General features: G+C 36.5%; 1 protein-coding gene across 11 annotated transcripts in view; it reads left to right on the forward strand.

The window, feature by feature from the left end:
* TRRAP (transformation/transcription domain associated protein) overlaps positions 1-9,797 on the forward strand; it is a 92,616-nt gene extending 82,819 nt beyond the window's left edge. For all 11 annotated transcript variants that reach the window (XM_072023766.1, XM_072023774.1, XM_072023765.1 and 8 more), the window contains 5 exons: positions 197-414; positions 2,996-3,180; positions 5,313-5,516; positions 6,599-6,793; positions 8,523-9,797. In XM_072023766.1, the coding sequence (XP_071879867.1) occupies positions 197-414; positions 2,996-3,180; positions 5,313-5,516; positions 6,599-6,793; positions 8,523-8,807 (1,087 nt within the window). In that variant the 3' untranslated portion in view covers positions 8,808-9,797. The remainder of the gene's footprint in view (positions 1-196; positions 415-2,995; positions 3,181-5,312; positions 5,517-6,598; positions 6,794-8,522) is intronic.
* Positions 9,798-17,542: the final 7,745 nt, after the last annotated feature.

Below are 17,542 nucleotides of genomic sequence, written 5' to 3' on the forward strand. Positions count from 1 at the left end.
ACTGGATAACAAAATTGTACCTTGTAATACAGTTGTGCTGTCTTATTTCTTTGTGCTGTGGTGGGGTTTTTGTTTGCTTTTTCTGCTGTTGTTACTGGGTTGTGTGTTTGTGTTTTTTTTTTTTTTTTTTAACATTGTTATTTGTTATTAAAAGAGAGAGGTTTGGGGGTTCTAATCTCCCTTTCTTCTTGAATAGGTTTATGCCCAGAGTGGAGATAGTTCAGAAACACAATACCGCAGCCAGAAGACTCTATATCCGAGGCCACAATGGAAAAATTTACCCGTATCTGGTAATGAATGATGCTTGCCTGACAGAGTCTCGTAGAGAAGAGCGGGTATTACAGCTCCTTCGCCTTTTAAACCCTTGCTTAGAGAAAAGGAAGGAAACCACAAAAAGACATCTGTTTTTTACAGGTACTGAAAAGGGAGATTTTAATCTTTTTAAAATATATATTGTACTCAAAGAATGTAATTGCTAGAGGTTTTTGACAGCTACTAGTCACTGATACTGAAGGTTTTGGATATTTACAAGGTAAATTCACAGGTATATAAGGCAGAGGCATGCTCACTGCGGAGGAAATGGGTATGTGTACTTCAGAGCAAGCATTTACAGATGGTTTGGACTGGACAGAACAAACATTTTTCTCCCCGCTTTGTGATAATTGAATATTGAATTTCTTTTACTTCTTCCATGTAATACAGAATTTTTTTTTTTAGTGCTTTGAATTTGATACATAGTTTCTGAGTTCTCCCATTGGGAACATGTTTTTATAATGTTTGAAATAACTTTGTCTATACATGGTGATGTTTATTTTAGGGAAATAAACTGCAATATATTGGCCGGTTGGTTGTTGCCAAATAAAATCAATTCATATTCTAGATACTGGACGCAGGCCTTCTGTTAAGTGTACTTTTGTGATTCTGTACAAGGCTACTCAGTTTGGAGGGTTCACTTTGCCAACAGCACCACCTGGCAATGCTTGAACATAACAGAATCAATAAACCTAATGTTAGATAGGCTTTAATAGGGAGAGTTGAGGGATGCTCCAATATGATCTAAGTGTATGAATTGCCAAAATACTCATGTAATAAAAGGTTACATATTTAACAATTTCAAAGCAGAAATGGTGAACAAGTGCTGAACACACAATCTTAATTCTTTCTTTTTCCTTGTGCATCTTGGCTTTTTCATGTGTTATAAATAATTCATTCATGGAATGAAAAGCAGAGTCTTCCCTTAGCAACATACTTGATCTACTTGTGATTTAAATACTAATGTGAATGCCTTAAAACAGTTAAACTTTCATGTTTTCCAGATATTAAAGCTTTTGGCAAGTTCCAGCTTATAGCTGTGTAATAACTTCATATAAATATATAAACAGCTTTCATTTCAGAAGGTCATTGAATTACTTATTAGCTTCATGTAAACAAATTCTGTACGTTGCATTACTCAGTTCTAATAATCTTTAGCTGGTGAGCAGAAAATACATTATGGATAGTGAAAACTTTAATCAAAGATACTAAACATGCTTCTACTTTGCCATCAACCTCTTCATTAAAAAAAAAAACAAAAAAAAACAACACAAACAAAACAAACAGAAAACTAGATCTAATGTTTAAAAGCTGTAGTTTTACCAGTCTTTATTTTTGTGCTCATTGTATCTATTGACATGAACTTGCTGTCAAGAACTTAGGTGGCCAGATGATGCAAGTTGTGCTGACAGAGCTAGAAATGAGTAATTGCGATCCAACCTTAAAAAGACTAGAAGATACAGGTGAAAGAATTCCTTTATCAAAAGGTAAATAAAGCATCTCTCTATAGGTGAAGATGCTTTTACATCATTTCAAGGCCAAATTAAGAGAAATATAGTAGATACAATCTTGAAAGATACGATTTTTAAAAAGGCCACTGACACCGAAATATATTATCTATATAACATGATTATGGAAGCAACATGTTTTTCTTCACAGAGCTGTTTTTAAACTATGTTCTCTTTGGAAATAATTCTGTACTTTGTAGTTTGATACTACTTAAAAGAACCTGAAGAACATTCATTTCTCTGCTGCCAGAGGTTAATGGAAGCAGACCAGAAGAAATAGCTCATTAACACCCCTTCTTTCTCTGGAATGTATTTTTTTCTTTAAGATCGAAGAAATTGCATCAAACAACTTAAAGATATTTAAACAATTTTCTCCTCTATTCCAGAGCTTAATTATTACAAATTCTGAGGGAAATGAGAGAACAGGTTTGTTGGTATCCGGAGGTCACTGTCAAACAGTACAACTGTAGTGTAACTGGAAAAGCTGGCCATGGAAGAGGCTTTGTCTTTCTGGGCATAGGTGCAGTTCTTCCGCGCACATAAGACTCATAAGAATGCTATGTCTGTGAAGCACCATGAAAGTGCAAATAGGGCTTTTGCAGGCTTACAGCTCCTGAAGTAAAAGCTCAGCGGCTTAAATTTTCTTGTTATTGAACATTTTTCTTTGTTTTCCCTCAGTTATTTTCAAGCATTGTCACTTAGGCATCTATTCCTTAGCAGTATTTAGATTTTTTTCCTCAAGTTTTTATGAATTGCTTTGAACACTGTACCGACGTTAAAAGTTTTGCTCTTAAGACTAATTTTTATTGCAATGATGCTAGTGCGTGAAATCACAACCCCCCTGTTTGCATTTGAGTGAAGTATTACTCTCTTCTGTGCAGCCAGAGAGAAGCAGGAAGAATGAGTGCTCATTTTTTTTCTCTCCTAATGTAGTTGAGATGTTTCTATTCAGTATTAAAATAATTGTATTTGCTTTCTTTTTAACTGAGCTTGTGAATTAGTTATGAATGTAGTAATAAAAATTTTTCTCTTGATACACTTCAGTTGATTATTGCAGCAGTACTGATAGTTGCATGCTAATTCTCTCCTGAGTACTTGGGTTATAAATTAACTGTTTTGTTTTGTGTTGCTTTGTTTTCCCCCCCCCCCCCCATCCTTCCTCAAACCACTCCTAGTCCCCCGGGTTGTAGCAGTTTCTCCACAGATGCGTTTGGTTGAAGACAATCCCTCATCTCTGTCCCTGGTGGAGATCTATAAGCAGCGCTGTGCCAAGAAGGGCATTGAGCACGACAACCCCATTTCTCGGTACTACGACAGGCTGGCAACGGTCCAAGCACGGGGGACTCAGGCTAGCCATCAGGTATGGGAGTATTTAATGAGTTGCACTCAAGATCTTTTCTTGAGAGCTCTGCTACATGGTGTCCAATGCTGCCCCATTAGATACGTGACAAATACATCACACAGAGGTGGTGGTTTGAATCTGTTTGTTTGTGTTTTTACTTCATGTATTTTTGGGAGCTCTTATAGCTCATTAGTATTTTAGATTATTTTTGAAAGCTTCAAAAAAAAAAAAGCTGTATTTGTTCCACTTCAGGTTGTTTTGGATAACTGCAGCTGAAAACAGATGAGGGATTGATTGCTTTTAGACCCTTTTGTGTAGTGCTTTAGAAATAATTGATAACATGGGAAACAGAATTGCTATTTTACATAAGCAGTTACAGTATGGTATGTGATGCAGGCTTCCACTTGTTCTTGTAATGTTTATACTGGATTCATATCACCCAAGCCAAAGAGCTGACGAAACTCACCCTAATAAATGGCAGTACTTGGAAAATAGAAAATTCCAACTCTCTGTAATCTCTATCAAACATCAAATTCTGATAAATAAGCTTATTTTATGGTTATCTTAAGGTTAATGCAAATATTTTATAAAATTTCAATCGCAATTTAAACACAACTATTAGAAGATACACAGTATATCACAGACATTATTTAGAGCATCTTTTCAGGCTTTCTTAGTTACAAAATAAAATGAAGTGTTACGTAACATCTGTTTCTATTTTGAGCATTTTTCCTTCAGGTTACAAAACTCTTTAATGGCCATTTAATTGAAGTCAGTTTGACTATCATTCTTTCTGGTGCAATAGAACATACCCTAACTATTCCTTTTTCTAATTAATTAGGATAGGCTGTGCTACAGTAATGAAATATTTTGGTAAATTGTTTATGTTTACATCAAGGGAAAAACTATCGCAAAATATTCATTTACAAAAACTAATCTCAACTTTTATCTTTTTGTATTTTTGAGGTAATTCTGCTGTAATAATACATGAAACTAATTATTTTACTCAGTGTGGTTCCCTATTTTGTATAATCAAAATTCTTTACCTTTTTCTGTAAACTACTCTAGGTACAAATAAACCACACAGGTTGTAGGTTGTAGTCTTTGTAGGTCCCATGTGTAATTTCAAATCTTGTCATTATGCCTTTTTGTTTGATGAACACCTTCTAAAAAAAAGCTATCAAATTGTTTTCATATTTGTGTGCGTAACTTACAACAACTGCCTCTTTGTGCTGCCTACAGACTACCTTCACCTGATAACGATTAATAAGCTGTGGCTATTAGTAATGTTTTAATCTTTTTTTTTGTTGTGGTTGCAGACCAGCTATGGAAAGAATCTGTATCACTGCTGTTGGTCTGTGCTTTCCTCAGTAATGTGTTAGTCTGAGCAGCAACCAATTTGATTTTATCTTACATAAGGACTTTATCCAAAAGCCTTGGAAATTCATAGAAATAAAGTAGGATCCAGAACAACCTTTTTCAGTTGGGAGTTGAGTAATATTTACATCCTTCGATAAGGAAATGGGATCTTTCAGTGAGGGGATATTAAGTGCTTTAAAGTGAAAAATGTGATTTAGGCTGCTCATAACCTTCAGTACAGTGTTCAGCATATTGATGACTGAAGTTGGAAATAAGTATTAGGATAAACACATATATTAAGACTTGAAATAGAGGATTTTGTTTTATTGCTGACAGATGCATATCCAGTTTGAAGTGAAACTAAAAAAAAAAAAAAAGTGTATTATGTTCCAATAGCTTGCCCTAAGGAAGTGCAGCATTGTGGGTTGAATGTCTCTTTAGTTTCCTTCTCACTTTCTTGAAAGATTTGAATAGGAGATACTTCAGTCAGTACATAACTTTTCAGTCTCAGTTTTTTTCACCAGACTGATGGCAGTTCTGTTGCTTTTTCAGTTTATAAAAGAAAACAGTCTTTTAAGATGAAGATTAGTTTGTAGCCATGCAGAGGATGAACTTAATATGTGAATTTTGACAAGGAAGTTGGGAAATGGTCTTGGATTAGAAGTCTCCAAGTTCAAAATGTTTTCCTAGAATGGAATACTGCAGTTAAGAGAATTTAGTTGCTTTTGGCATAATTGTTGCTAAGAAGTACATTAAAATAATCTCTTTCAACTAATATTTTTCATATTTAGGTTCTCAGAGATATACTTAAAGAAGTACAGAGTAACATGGTGCCACGCAGTATGCTTAAGGAGTGGGCTTTACATACATTCCCCAATGCTACAGATTACTGGACATTTCGAAAGATGTTCACTATTCAGTTAGCCCTAATTGGCTTCGCAGAATTCATCTTTCATTTAAATAGACTCAATCCTGAAATGCTGCAGATTGCCCAGGTATGCTCTATTTTGTCCTTGATGCATGCTGTCTTCTTTGATCAAATGGAAATTTGGACTCTACGTTTGAAATGAGTCAAAATGGTAATTTGACGTATATAATTAACAGTGTATTTCAGTAAGTTTTTCATTTGATTATGTGATTCGACATCATGTAGGTAGTAATTTAAACTGCAGACCACTTTGCCAACTCTACCCCCTCTGGTTGTAATTTAGAACAGAGTCTGTAAAATTGTTAGTAGATACTGGTCATGTACATTAACAGTTCCAATAATTCTCTCTTGAGTCTTTCTTCAAATATACTGCTTTAGATATATCTGTGCCAAACAGATTAAAAAATAAAAAATAAAAATCTAGAGCTTCATTTTCTAAAAGGGGAATACCCTTTTTCAAATAACATTTTCTTTTTTACATTAATATCACGTCAAAGTACAACTCCTATTAATAGTGATTTTTCTGTTCTAAACCAACATTTAAATGAGGCTTTTCACCTTACTAGAGCAAAGGTGGTATATTTTAAAGTTTTAATGCCACTTTAATGCATGGAGGGTTATGCTGTGTATAACAATTAAGTTTCTTTAATCCCCACTGTGCAGCCATGGTGTTTAAATTTCTACCCAGAGTGAGTAATGCATGGAGAATGCTTACCTGGAGTTGAGACACTCAGAGAATGAAGATCTGTCTCTTTGCACAACTCCTTAAAGAACATGGCCACAGAAGAATCTATTCCTTTAGTTAAATGCAATAGTCTATACATATTCAGACTTTTTGGATGCTAACTTTTAGAATAAAAGCTTCGTATATGCCTTTAACTTTTCTTGCTTAAGCACTGTTTGAAAGTAAAAAGCTGTTTCTTTAAGCTAGGTTTCAAATACAGCACTTTTAATGTAGCTTCAATATTTATTTATTTTTAAATAGAAAAGGCTAAATGAAAATACTAAATCATGCACTGATTCTTAAATGATTAGTTGTAACTGGTTTTATTCTGACTACTAACAGTATAAAAAAATGTATTTTCTTTTAGCTTCATTAATGACAATTTGCTTCTTTATTACTCTTGTGCATTTTGCTTTTAAATCCAGGATACCGGCAAGTTAAATGTAGCCTACTTTCGCTTTGACATTAACGATGCTACTGGAGACTTGGATGCCAACCGTCCAGTTCCATTCCGGCTCACACCAAACATTTCTGAATTTCTTACCACCATTGGGGTGTCTGGTCCACTGACTGCATCTATGATTGCAGTAGCTCGCTGCTTTGCACAGCCAAACTTTAAGGTTTGTATATGTCTTCAAAAGTTGTTTACATTTAAAAGTTGTTTAATTTACATATATAATTTATCAACTGATAAACTAAACACCATTTTCTTTCCTAAGATAGAAATTGAACAGTCCATATTTATGTTTTTAAATCTTAACCCAAGGACAGTGCAAAGGCCAGCTGAAGTCATTGCAATTTGCCTTTTTGGAAAGAACAGGAGGAAGATAGGTGTAATTGTACTTTTATTTTCCTTTTTGTCAAAGCATGTTAATACAGGGTGATTGTTTCAAGGCCGTAGCCTCATAAATCTCTACACATTCTGGCAGTGGTAAATAGTTAAATGACAAATGTAACGTCATTTAGAATCTTCATAATACACTTCTGTGAATACAGATGTGTCTTGGCCCTTTGTTAGCAGAGCAGAATGCTAAAGATATATTGTTGCTTTGATGGATTCTAGCTCTTAGCAGGGTGTAGCTTTCTAAAGAAACTGTCTAACTTCCTTTTAAATTCTAATGCTTTCCAAAAACGAATCATCTTGCACTTAGGCAGCAATTTGCACCAGAAAGACATTGCACAGAACGTACTGTAGCTATCGTATGATCTAGTTACTTTTTAAAAGATGGAAAATATCCTGAAGTGATTTTTTTTAATGTATAATACAGAAAGCTTAGATTTTTTTTAATAATTCATCACTTTACCTTAAAAAGCCATGTCTATACATGTAAATGAGTTTGCAGACTTAGTCTGTAATTTGTACATCTGAATGATGTATGCCCAATTAGACTTACCATGTTGAATTTACAAGATCAGAGCACAGGTGTGCATTTATTCTCTTACAGTGATGGGTGCCCAGCTTATTTTGGGTATGTGGTGATTATTGCGTTAGCTTATCTGACTTCTGGACTTAAGAGGAATACCTTTAACATTTTCTGTATTTACCATTTTTACAGATGCCTATAAAATCTATTGAATGTGTGTTTGTGTATTATTGGTCTAATATCTAGATGTGTTATAAAATACTTATTTGTTATTTGCAGACAGAAAAGTTAACTCAGACTGGATACCTCAAAGTTTGCTTTAGAAGCTCAAGTTGACAGATTAATCAGTAAATCAGTGATAGGAAAAAACAGGAAATGATTTCTTGCAGGCATTGTTTTTTCAACCAAGGACAGAGTTGGTGCATAGGTGTGTGTGTTAGGGGAAAAAAACACAAAACAAAACAAAACACATACATGAATAATGCAGTCAGCATTTTTTCCCTTTTTGTCAGAAAGCAGTGCTTGCTGAGGATATAATAATTGAACTATTGGAAGCCAGAGGGGGCAAACAGCTTTGCAAAAGAAGCTGAATCTTTGCACTAGATCACTAGATTTCTGCATGTGTTTGGGGGGAGGGGGAGGTGATATTTAGTGGAGTCATTTAAAAATGGAATATAACTGACTGTATTTGTGTACGAAGATCTGAATATGATGTCTGAGATTTTTTTAAATTTATTTATGTAGGGAACAATGTATTGTGTTTTCATAATTAGGATCTTTTATGAAGAGAAAAACCTTCAGAAAAAATAGTTGGAAAAAAAAAAAAAAAAAAGAGTTGGAAGCCACAGTCATCTTGAAAAGCCTGAGACTGGAAAATGGAACCAGAAGTGTCAAAATGTTATTGACTAGAATTTAGTTCGAAGTCTGTAAGCCCTAATGGTTCTCTGGATTAAATATAATAGTCTGACTTTTCTCCTTCATATAGGTCGATGGTATCCTAAAAACCGTGCTACGGGATGAAATAATTGCATGGCACAAAAAAACACAAGAGGATACTTCCTCTCCACTCTCAGCAGCTGGGCAACCTGAAAATATGGACAGCCAGCAGCTCGTTTCACTAGTTCAAAAAGCTGTTACTGCTATCATGACTCGACTTCATAATCTAGCTCAGTTTGAAGGAGGAGAAAGCAAAGTCAACACTCTGGTAGCAGCTGCAAATAGCTTGGATAATCTCTGTCGTATGGATCCTGCCTGGCACCCCTGGCTGTAACTTGAAATTTTCAATAGCTTTTTCTTTGCTGCTGTTTGTGGTGTGAGCCATATATTGTGTTAAGAAAATGTGAAAAAAAAATCTTTTCAGACCATGGCTTACCTGTCACACTGCATTTTGTCAGTCTTCATTTTAATGGTGTTTACAGGAATATGACAGTTTTCTGTTTTTAATTTCATGAGGACATGTTTCCTCCTGTTTAAAAAAGGTTACTTAATATGCAACAACAGCTCTCACAAATAACTAAAAATGAAGAGAGGAAACTTAAAAATGTACAGAAAAAAATCTTATTTTATGATGGGAACTATGAAACTAGTACTGCTAGATTTAGGGTTTGCCTTTCCTAATCTGCAGTATATAAAGTTTTTATGCAATAATTACGTAAAAAAAAAAAAAAAAAAAAAAAAAGAAAAAAGACAGTATTCCCAGTTACTGAATTTTACTTTAGGAAATTTTACTTAATTTTACTGTCCCTTCATTATGCTAAATTGAAGGCACATATAAATCTTCCTTTTAGTTTGCTTCAGAAATTTACATGAGCAAAGTTGGTTTGTAAAGAGAATTTTGTACCAAATGTATAGAGGTAACTTTTTGTTAGGCACTGAGAAAAAGATGATCAAATTGTGCTAGTTTTTCTTTCAGCACAAGCTATGTACAGTGAAAGTGTAAGCCATTTAGGGTATTTGGTTTAGTTGTGGACAGTGTTGGGGGGGGGGAAGTTTATAATAAGGATGGGAAAAGTCATCCACTGATACATGTATTTGATTGTAATAGATTTAAAAAAAGTAAAATCTTATAAAGCTATCTTTTTTTAATGTTTAGAATTACAATAGCTTCTTTAGAATCATTCTGTTCCTTTGTAATTTAAGAAAAGATCAGTTTAATGTTTCATGTGAGTCTTTCTGTGTTAGCATTTTTATAAAACTTCAGTGTTGAGAATGTTAAATTTGTACAGAGTGATTTTTTCAAAATAAATATTTTGTAAAACTCTCTGGCATTCAGTTTATTTAGAGTATTTTTAATATAATGCTATGGCATAGATAGAAAACACACAAAAGCAGGTATTATCCTTTATCAGCTAAAACAACCTGAATGTTAAAGGGTCATGACTGTATTAATGAAACATGTACGATGTACTTTTGTATGCTGTTAAATTGTTTTTAGAAGAGCTGCAGATAGGAAATATGTATATAGCAAGAATTTTGTCAGTGTAGCCTTTCTTGCTAGCCAGTCAATTAATGTGTTAATGGTTTGTTTTTATAAAAGGCTGCCTTTAAACAGTGTATTTCATGTTTGCAAGAAATACAGCTTTTATGTGTTAGAGGTCAAGATTACAGACGGAGATGAACTCTATTAGGGGATTTCTGCTATTCCCACAGAAACGTGGTTTTGAGCCATAGCAAGGGATGGGTCTCTTTTCGTTTTTATTTTTAATTTTTTAATAAGCTATCAAAAGGTTCTTTAGAGATTTCTGAACAACATGAGAGGTATAATTGAAGTTAATCACCACCATTCAGTCATGTACAGTCTCTGAGGCAAGGGGAATTTCTAAAAGCCACCCTGATGACTTCTCCTGGGTATGGCAGCTTGCAGATGGACATCATCCAACTCATAGGCTACTGAAGACCAAGACTTGCAGTAGGTATGACTGCAGAGTAAGTCACTATTCCTGGGAGGGCAACACATGCTTACCATAGCTCTCTTACAGCGTTGCAGAAGAACCCGTTCCTTATACCTTTGCAGCTGTTGGCAGAACCAGTCAACCGATGCAGACTGAGTGTCAGCATTGTGCAGGGGGTATGCTACTCTGACATTCATCTTATGCAAAATTTCTGGCAACACCAGAAGCAGCTTTGAACAGAAGTGAAGGTGATGGACAGAAGGTTCTATGTATGTACGTATGTGTAAATACATGCACGCACACATGTAGAGTTGGCAACCATGACTGTAATACAAACCCAAAATTGTTTAGTTAGGTTGATGACTTTAAACCCATCTGAAGGCTGAGTTCTAAGCAAGTTACTGCTGTATGTTTGGCTGGAAGACTTTGCTTTGTCATATCAGAGCTCTGATACCAGCATCGTTGCCCTTCAGTTGGGATGATGTAGTTTGCTGTTCTGGGTGTGAAGACTTCGGCAGTTAGTACAGAATGCTTTGCTGAATATTAGTTATGCATAAGTGTCAAACATAATATATAGGATCATGTCTAGTTTTGCTGGTTTAATTTATGCATTTGCACCTGTACTTTTTGTTAATAACAAGGACATACAGTATTAGAAGTAAAGATACTGCAACATAAATACTTTGTTTTGGGGATATAATATAGCAGGAAATATAAAATGCAATTTTTAAAATGGAAATTAAGATATTAATTTGTAAATGAAAATAACATCTTTACCCTTAGCTCTCAGAAATGACAACTGTGTAATAATTTATGGAAAAATGACCATTTTTTTTTTTTTTTAGAGGAAAAAAAAAAGCCTGGAAAATAAATGAACATTCCATATTCTTTGTAAGATACAGTACAACGCAATGTTAAGAAACAGCAATAATTTTAGCTTATTCAGTGTAGAAATTGTAATAATCTAATCCTAGAAGTTTTGAATTAAAAAGCTAATTGGAATTACTTTTTCACTTGCCTAAATTGCAGCTGCAGTAATGTATTATAAATTGCTGTAAAATTATTTCACTTAAAGGATTTCCTATGCGAGTTTCTTTTTCTGTTCTTTCCTAGATGAGGTGGACCAGAGCTTTTCCCAGCTGAATCACTACTGCCTTTCCATTAGGACCCCTGAGTCTAGAAGTATTGGCAGTAGATACGGTCTGGTGGAAAATGTTTAAAAAGAAAAAAAAAAAAAAAAAAAAAAGGTAGTCAAACTGGTTGGTGAGCCACAGCCGTGTAGTGACAGGTAAGTCAGGTTGTGCAGTTGAGATGAACGGATTTAGATCAAAAGGACGGAGCCTTTGTTCTTAACACAGCTCTTAATGTGAATCAGAGGATTTACTGTGGCCCCAGCTGTGGGATTTGGTTGGGGGGGAGAGTTAATTACTTCTCACCAGATACTTTGTGTTCTGGATTATGGTTTTGTTTGCTTGTATGATGAATAAAGCTGTGGCTTCTTTATTCCCACCCTTGGTTTGTGCTCTTATGTACTGAAGAGAGAATGATAGATTGAGTCATGCTGAATGTCACTATTTACAAGTGGAAGCTCAAATACATGAGTAATAAAGACTGTATAAGAATTTGGAAAACAAATGTGTTCTTTTTGGCAAAGATTTGCTTTCATATCAAACTCATGTTGGCAAGAAGATTCTGAACTTTCTTCTTATAAAACATAACACTTCCTGCATGTGTCACAACACACTCTATATGCAGTCATTCACAACTAAGCTTAGTGCTTTTATGACTTGAAGGGAATTGTTGGCTTCCTTTTATTGAAGATTGTAACGTTTGTAGCTGTGAAATATAGCACATGCTGAAACAAAGGAGTTGCAGTATTTTTTCTTAATGATTTGTATGTCGTAGATATGTCCAGCTCTGTGAGAAGACAACATTGCCTTGAAAGGACATCATCGGATAATTCAGCTACTTTCCTATTCATGGTAGAACTTACAATGGAAGAGTGAGAATGCAAGTTAAAGGGGACAAACTTTGTAGATTTGTGTGACATCTCTCTTGTTGATTCAAATGTGCTCATAAAAAAGAACGTGGGGTGTGATAAAATAGAGCTAACGGGGAAAAAGAGAATTATTTTAATGAGGTCCCTGGTGGTGTTAATGTGCAAACATTAATACTTGGATCTTTTCTTTCATGAATATATGCTATGAATTTACCTTATTGTGCGAGGAGGCTTATATAGTCTTAATCCAGAGTTTCAGCACTGGCTCCAAGGAAGAAAATCATGAAAGCTTTTAGTTAAACGTGAACATTCTTCACAGTCTGGAGAAAACCTTCTGATGTATCTTGTATGATCAGCAACTGTCCATTAGCAGGTAACTGATTTGACATGGTGAAGTATATGAAGTTCCTGATTATCTTGAAGAAAATGCCCATTAGCTCCATTTAATTTTTTATGATTGTAGATAGAGGTTCCCTCTGTCTCATTAGTTCAGATATATGCTCAACATGCATCTTTCTGAGCAGATACTTAAAAGTGAAATCCATTAATTGCCAATTCACTCAAGAATTCCCCTTTAAGGTTTCTTCCATCCGACTCTCAATCTCCCTTTCTGAGCATTATTACTCTACAAAATCAAACACTTGAGAATTAAGAGATCAAATTTAAAATTGCCTTTGATAACATGTGCATGCTATTCTTTAAGCTCCTGCTATAGTTTTTTTTTTTTTTTTTTTTTTTTTTTTGCCTTTCTCTCCATCTTTAAGAGTTCTGGACAAATTTGCTGGATCTTCAGGGGTAACTAGTAATAAGTACTTAAAACCAAAGATATGCCAGTCATATTTTAAGTCTGTATAAAATGCATAGGGATGTACTTGTATTTCAAATAAATTATTTTCTTTTTTTTTTTTTTAAAGGAAAACAAAACTTACCAGTTAAACAGCCTTTTTTCTTTTATTTCATGAAACAGATTATATTGAAGTAATGTCTTACAAAAGAAACAGAATAAAACATATCAAAAAGTCTGGGCTCCATGCAGTCACCTAGTGTAAGAGAAGCTGGGTCAAAGAGTTTGAAGCTTGGCGAGGTCCAAACAAATTTCCTGAGGAAAAAAAAAGTGAATCTGGCATTTATTTTTTATTTTTTATTTTTTTTTAATTTCACAGCATGCTGGTAATATATAAGTTTTGCATCAACTGCTGAGTAAACATATATTGCTATGAAAGCAAATTAGTGTTTTTCATATTAAATGACATGCAATGAATGCAAGTGAATGTGTTATTTTCTTGTGAATGCGCTGTCCAGGAACTGTTGAATACATGAATTGTGCCAGAGTATTACCAACAAGTTTGCTGAGCACTTTGCACAAATAGTGCCTTATTCCGTGTTTTTAGAACACTGGCAGTAGTTAAAATCAATTGATTGGTTCTACTGTGGTTTCAGTAGCCTTTGCTAGGTCCAAATTCAAGCCTGCTAAAGACAGACCAGTTATTCTCCATTTTCCTAAGTACCAAGTTTTGCGGGATGAAATCTTTGGCTCTGTACTCAGTGGGTGATAGACCTGCTGTTACATGGCTCCCTGAGGAGCTAATGGCACCCAGGCGAAGAGGATGATGCACCCTGTAAACAGTTCAGCTCCTGGGGCAGGCAGGCTTCCCCATGTGGTGGTGTGAAGTGGGTGTTACGGCAGGTGACTGCAGTGACAGAAAATTTCAGAAGCTAAGAAGCTGTGGCATGAAATACTGTGGACAAAAATGTGAGATGGGGATTTGACATGGAGAATAAATAGTTGCCAGGTTTTTCAAATCATACGGGCTTTTTTCAGTCTTTTTTTTTTTTTTTTTTTTTTTGTGGTAACATTTGGCTCCATCTTTATGAGATGGTGCTGCTGCAATTTAGCCATTTATTTTTGTCTGCTCTAGAAGTAGATTATCAGAATACATTTGCTTAAATGATTTTTGGTTTGGAGCATAATTTACTTAACATGAGTTGGGTGTTGGAGTCCACCCTCTGAAACTGGTATGTCGTTTTCCTCTCCTGTAATTGGGTTGTCTGTGAATTGTCAGATACAAAGCGAAAGATTAGTTATTACTGGAAGAAGATGACTCAAAGCATTTCAGCAGCAGACAATGAAAGCTCTGTTTCATAATGGGAGTAGAATAAAGTTGCTTTTAAGGCTCCAATCCGTTTCAAATAGGATGTATGAAATGTTCTTTTGTAGTGTAGAAACCTATTCAGGGAGAAGAATTCACACTTGCAGGAGCTTTTAATCAGCTCTGTGTGGGTGCATTTCACATTTAAGAGGTTTGAGAGAGCACAAGTGAAACAACTGGTGTGTATTGCACATGATTTATCATTATTCATTGAACATGTCAGGAGGTTTGGCATCCACATGGTGCAGGGACCCTGGAGCCACTCCCTGGCGTTAGTCAAATGGCAGTGTGTTAAGTGGGATTTCTTTCAAAGGAGAAGCAATGTCATAAAATCCAGGAGGAAAAATAGAATTTTGTCTCTTGACTATGGCCTTCTCATTTGCTGTAAATTAGCATTGCCTTTCCCTGAGAATTTCAAGAAAAATGCAGGTGAAAGGGTGCTCCTGTCAGCCATCTTGTGTCCCCTCACTGCTCTCCAACTTCTGTCTGTTGTTACAATCCCGTGTTTTACTTCACGAGATCTATTCCAGTTATACCACGGGAAGCCCCGCACATTTGAACAACTTTGCCGTTAGTGCCAGGGACTGCGGGATCACCTGGGGGCCCAGGGGGCCGCCGAGCAGCCTGTGCCGCCCCCGGCCGGCTGTGGCGCCCGCGGAAATCCAGTCAGGAGGAGGGGCGGCGGCCATGATGCGACACGAGGCACCGAAGGGGACACGAGATGGAAGCGCGGAAGGTGGCAGAGCTGGAGACCTGCCGCAGAGAGGAGAAAAGAAGCTCTCTCCAAGGCCAGGTAAGCCCGGGGGGACCGCAGGAAGAAGCAGGGAGCTGAGGAGGAGGAGGCAGGTGCGGCTGGCCGGGCGGTACGCGCTGCCCCCGGCCTCCCGCCGGGCAGGCAGGGACCAGGCATGGCTGAGGCGAGGCCCAGGGACCCCGGCAGGAGGCGGCGGGGCTGGCGCCCAGCCTGCCGAGAGGGCAAGGAAGGCTTTCTTTCTTCCCTCAGTAACTGAATCAGTAACTGGAGTTTCGTGTTAATCAGCAGTAAATTAAATTAAGTGAAATTCCAGGAGTGTGCCGCTGCCACCAAGAAGCAGCCCGGCAAATGGTTTTAGCCACGGTGACTTTGTGGTGGCTGGGGCTCTGAGGACATTATCCTGGGCGCTGCTTAAGGGAGGTCTTGGTGCTGCAAAAAGCACCCCTGAGGCTTTTCACTAGGTCGTGTTTTTTCCTCTGACCCTGCTGAAGCACTACATATAGTTAATATGCTCTTGAATTTTATTTTTTCTTTTGAGTGAACTATAAAACTGGTCCTGACCTTGTATAGTCCTTAAGGATTTTATCACGCTCCTTATAAGAAATGAGGTGCGAACCCTGCTGCCAGGGCAAAGTTTCTGGTGGTTGATGACCAGCTAGGGCTGCGTTTCCAGGGGAGAAGCAATAACTATTGTGGATGCTTTCTCCTTTATCCTGTATTTCGGCAGCGTAGCCTCCTGGATTTATGAGGTCCTTTGGGCAGAGGCTGTTTATTTCCTGTGTTCAACAACATGAACACCTTCAGCACTTTGTGCAAATACATAACTTGCTGTTTAATCCGTGCCGGTTGGATTTCTCGGAGGAATACTCAAACTGTCCCAGGCAGTCAGCTGTCATAACGAAGTGCCAATAAAAGCCCTTTTCCAATCCACCCGATTCCTGTGCTTCTGGACATGGAATAGACATTTGTTATTTTTAGAAGTGGTATTTGCTTTGACTTTTAGAATCAGTGTGCCCTAGGCGCTAATGACCAGGCCTCTCTTGCTGCCTGCAGCCTGATTTTATTTTTTTAGGAAAAGATGTTTATCCAGGCTCTAAGATGTTGTCAGAATTGTACCTTAATCAATCAACCACTGTTTGCCCTCAGTCCACCCTCCATGAGCCATTACTTTGCCAGCTATATTAAAGAACCTTTCTCAGTCTGTTATCTGGGAAAGGACAGAGACCTTTGCAAGCTCTTTGTTTCTCTTGATACTAACACATTAATTATTGTCTCTCTCCAGTCCTTGCTGCTGTTTGTAAGACAGTGGCATTAAAGAATCTTTTCTGCTTATTCAGCAAGAGTTCTCATCAGTAGCAATTCATAAACCACTTTATAGTGGGTCACTGTTGCTTAACCATCACTCGAAGCAATGCAAGTGGCACAGAACTTTTAATTGAGGTCTGGTGGTGTCACTGAAATTTTGTTTCGTTGTGTAATGGCTGTCTCCATTCCTTTCTGCATTAAGAAAAATAGCAATTACCATGTAGAGAAAGATGTCATATCTGTATCAAAATTCTGTAAACTAAGTGTATACATTATTTTAAAGGCTGTTTTTCAAAATCTCATGCAATATATTATTGCAATAAATTCTATACTATCCCTTTTTTTTTAAGCTTGAACATGCAAGGGCACCACTGTTCATCTTTGCAAGATTCTGCAGAGTACTGTGGGTCAGAACTTCAGGATTCCTGTCAAGCTCTGCTAGTGTTGCACACTTTGCGGTATGAAGTAAGTGGAATAAATGTGTTTGAAAATTAGAGGAATGGATGTAAAACATAGTTTCCTTTGTTAGTCCATAGGTAGATAGTGTTGCTTTCAGTTAAACTAGTCTTCATATCTTTATTGTTAGGTACTACAGTCTGGGCAGCCCATCCACAGTTTTGTTGGAATTAAATGGGTTTTTAGACTTCAAGATTTCCATGGTCCCTTATCGCCTCCTTCTCTTTCCTACTACACATTGTGCATGAACTAGCAAAGACTAAATATATAGATGTGCACAGATACATAGGACATGGAAAGATAACAATAATAATACAAATAATAAAAAAGTAAATGGGTTAGATGTGGATTAAAGACAGTACATCATAAGAATTACCATGAAGACTAGTCCAGTCTTCCATAGCATTCAGTGTTCAGTTCTTTCAGCAGAACATTTTAAGTCCTGTCAAA

Source organism: Anas platyrhynchos, chromosome 15 (assembly GCF_047663525.1).
Source record: "Anas platyrhynchos isolate ZD024472 breed Pekin duck chromosome 15, IASCAAS_PekinDuck_T2T, whole genome shotgun sequence".
NCBI lineage: Eukaryota > Metazoa > Chordata > Aves > Anseriformes > Anatidae > Anas > Anas platyrhynchos.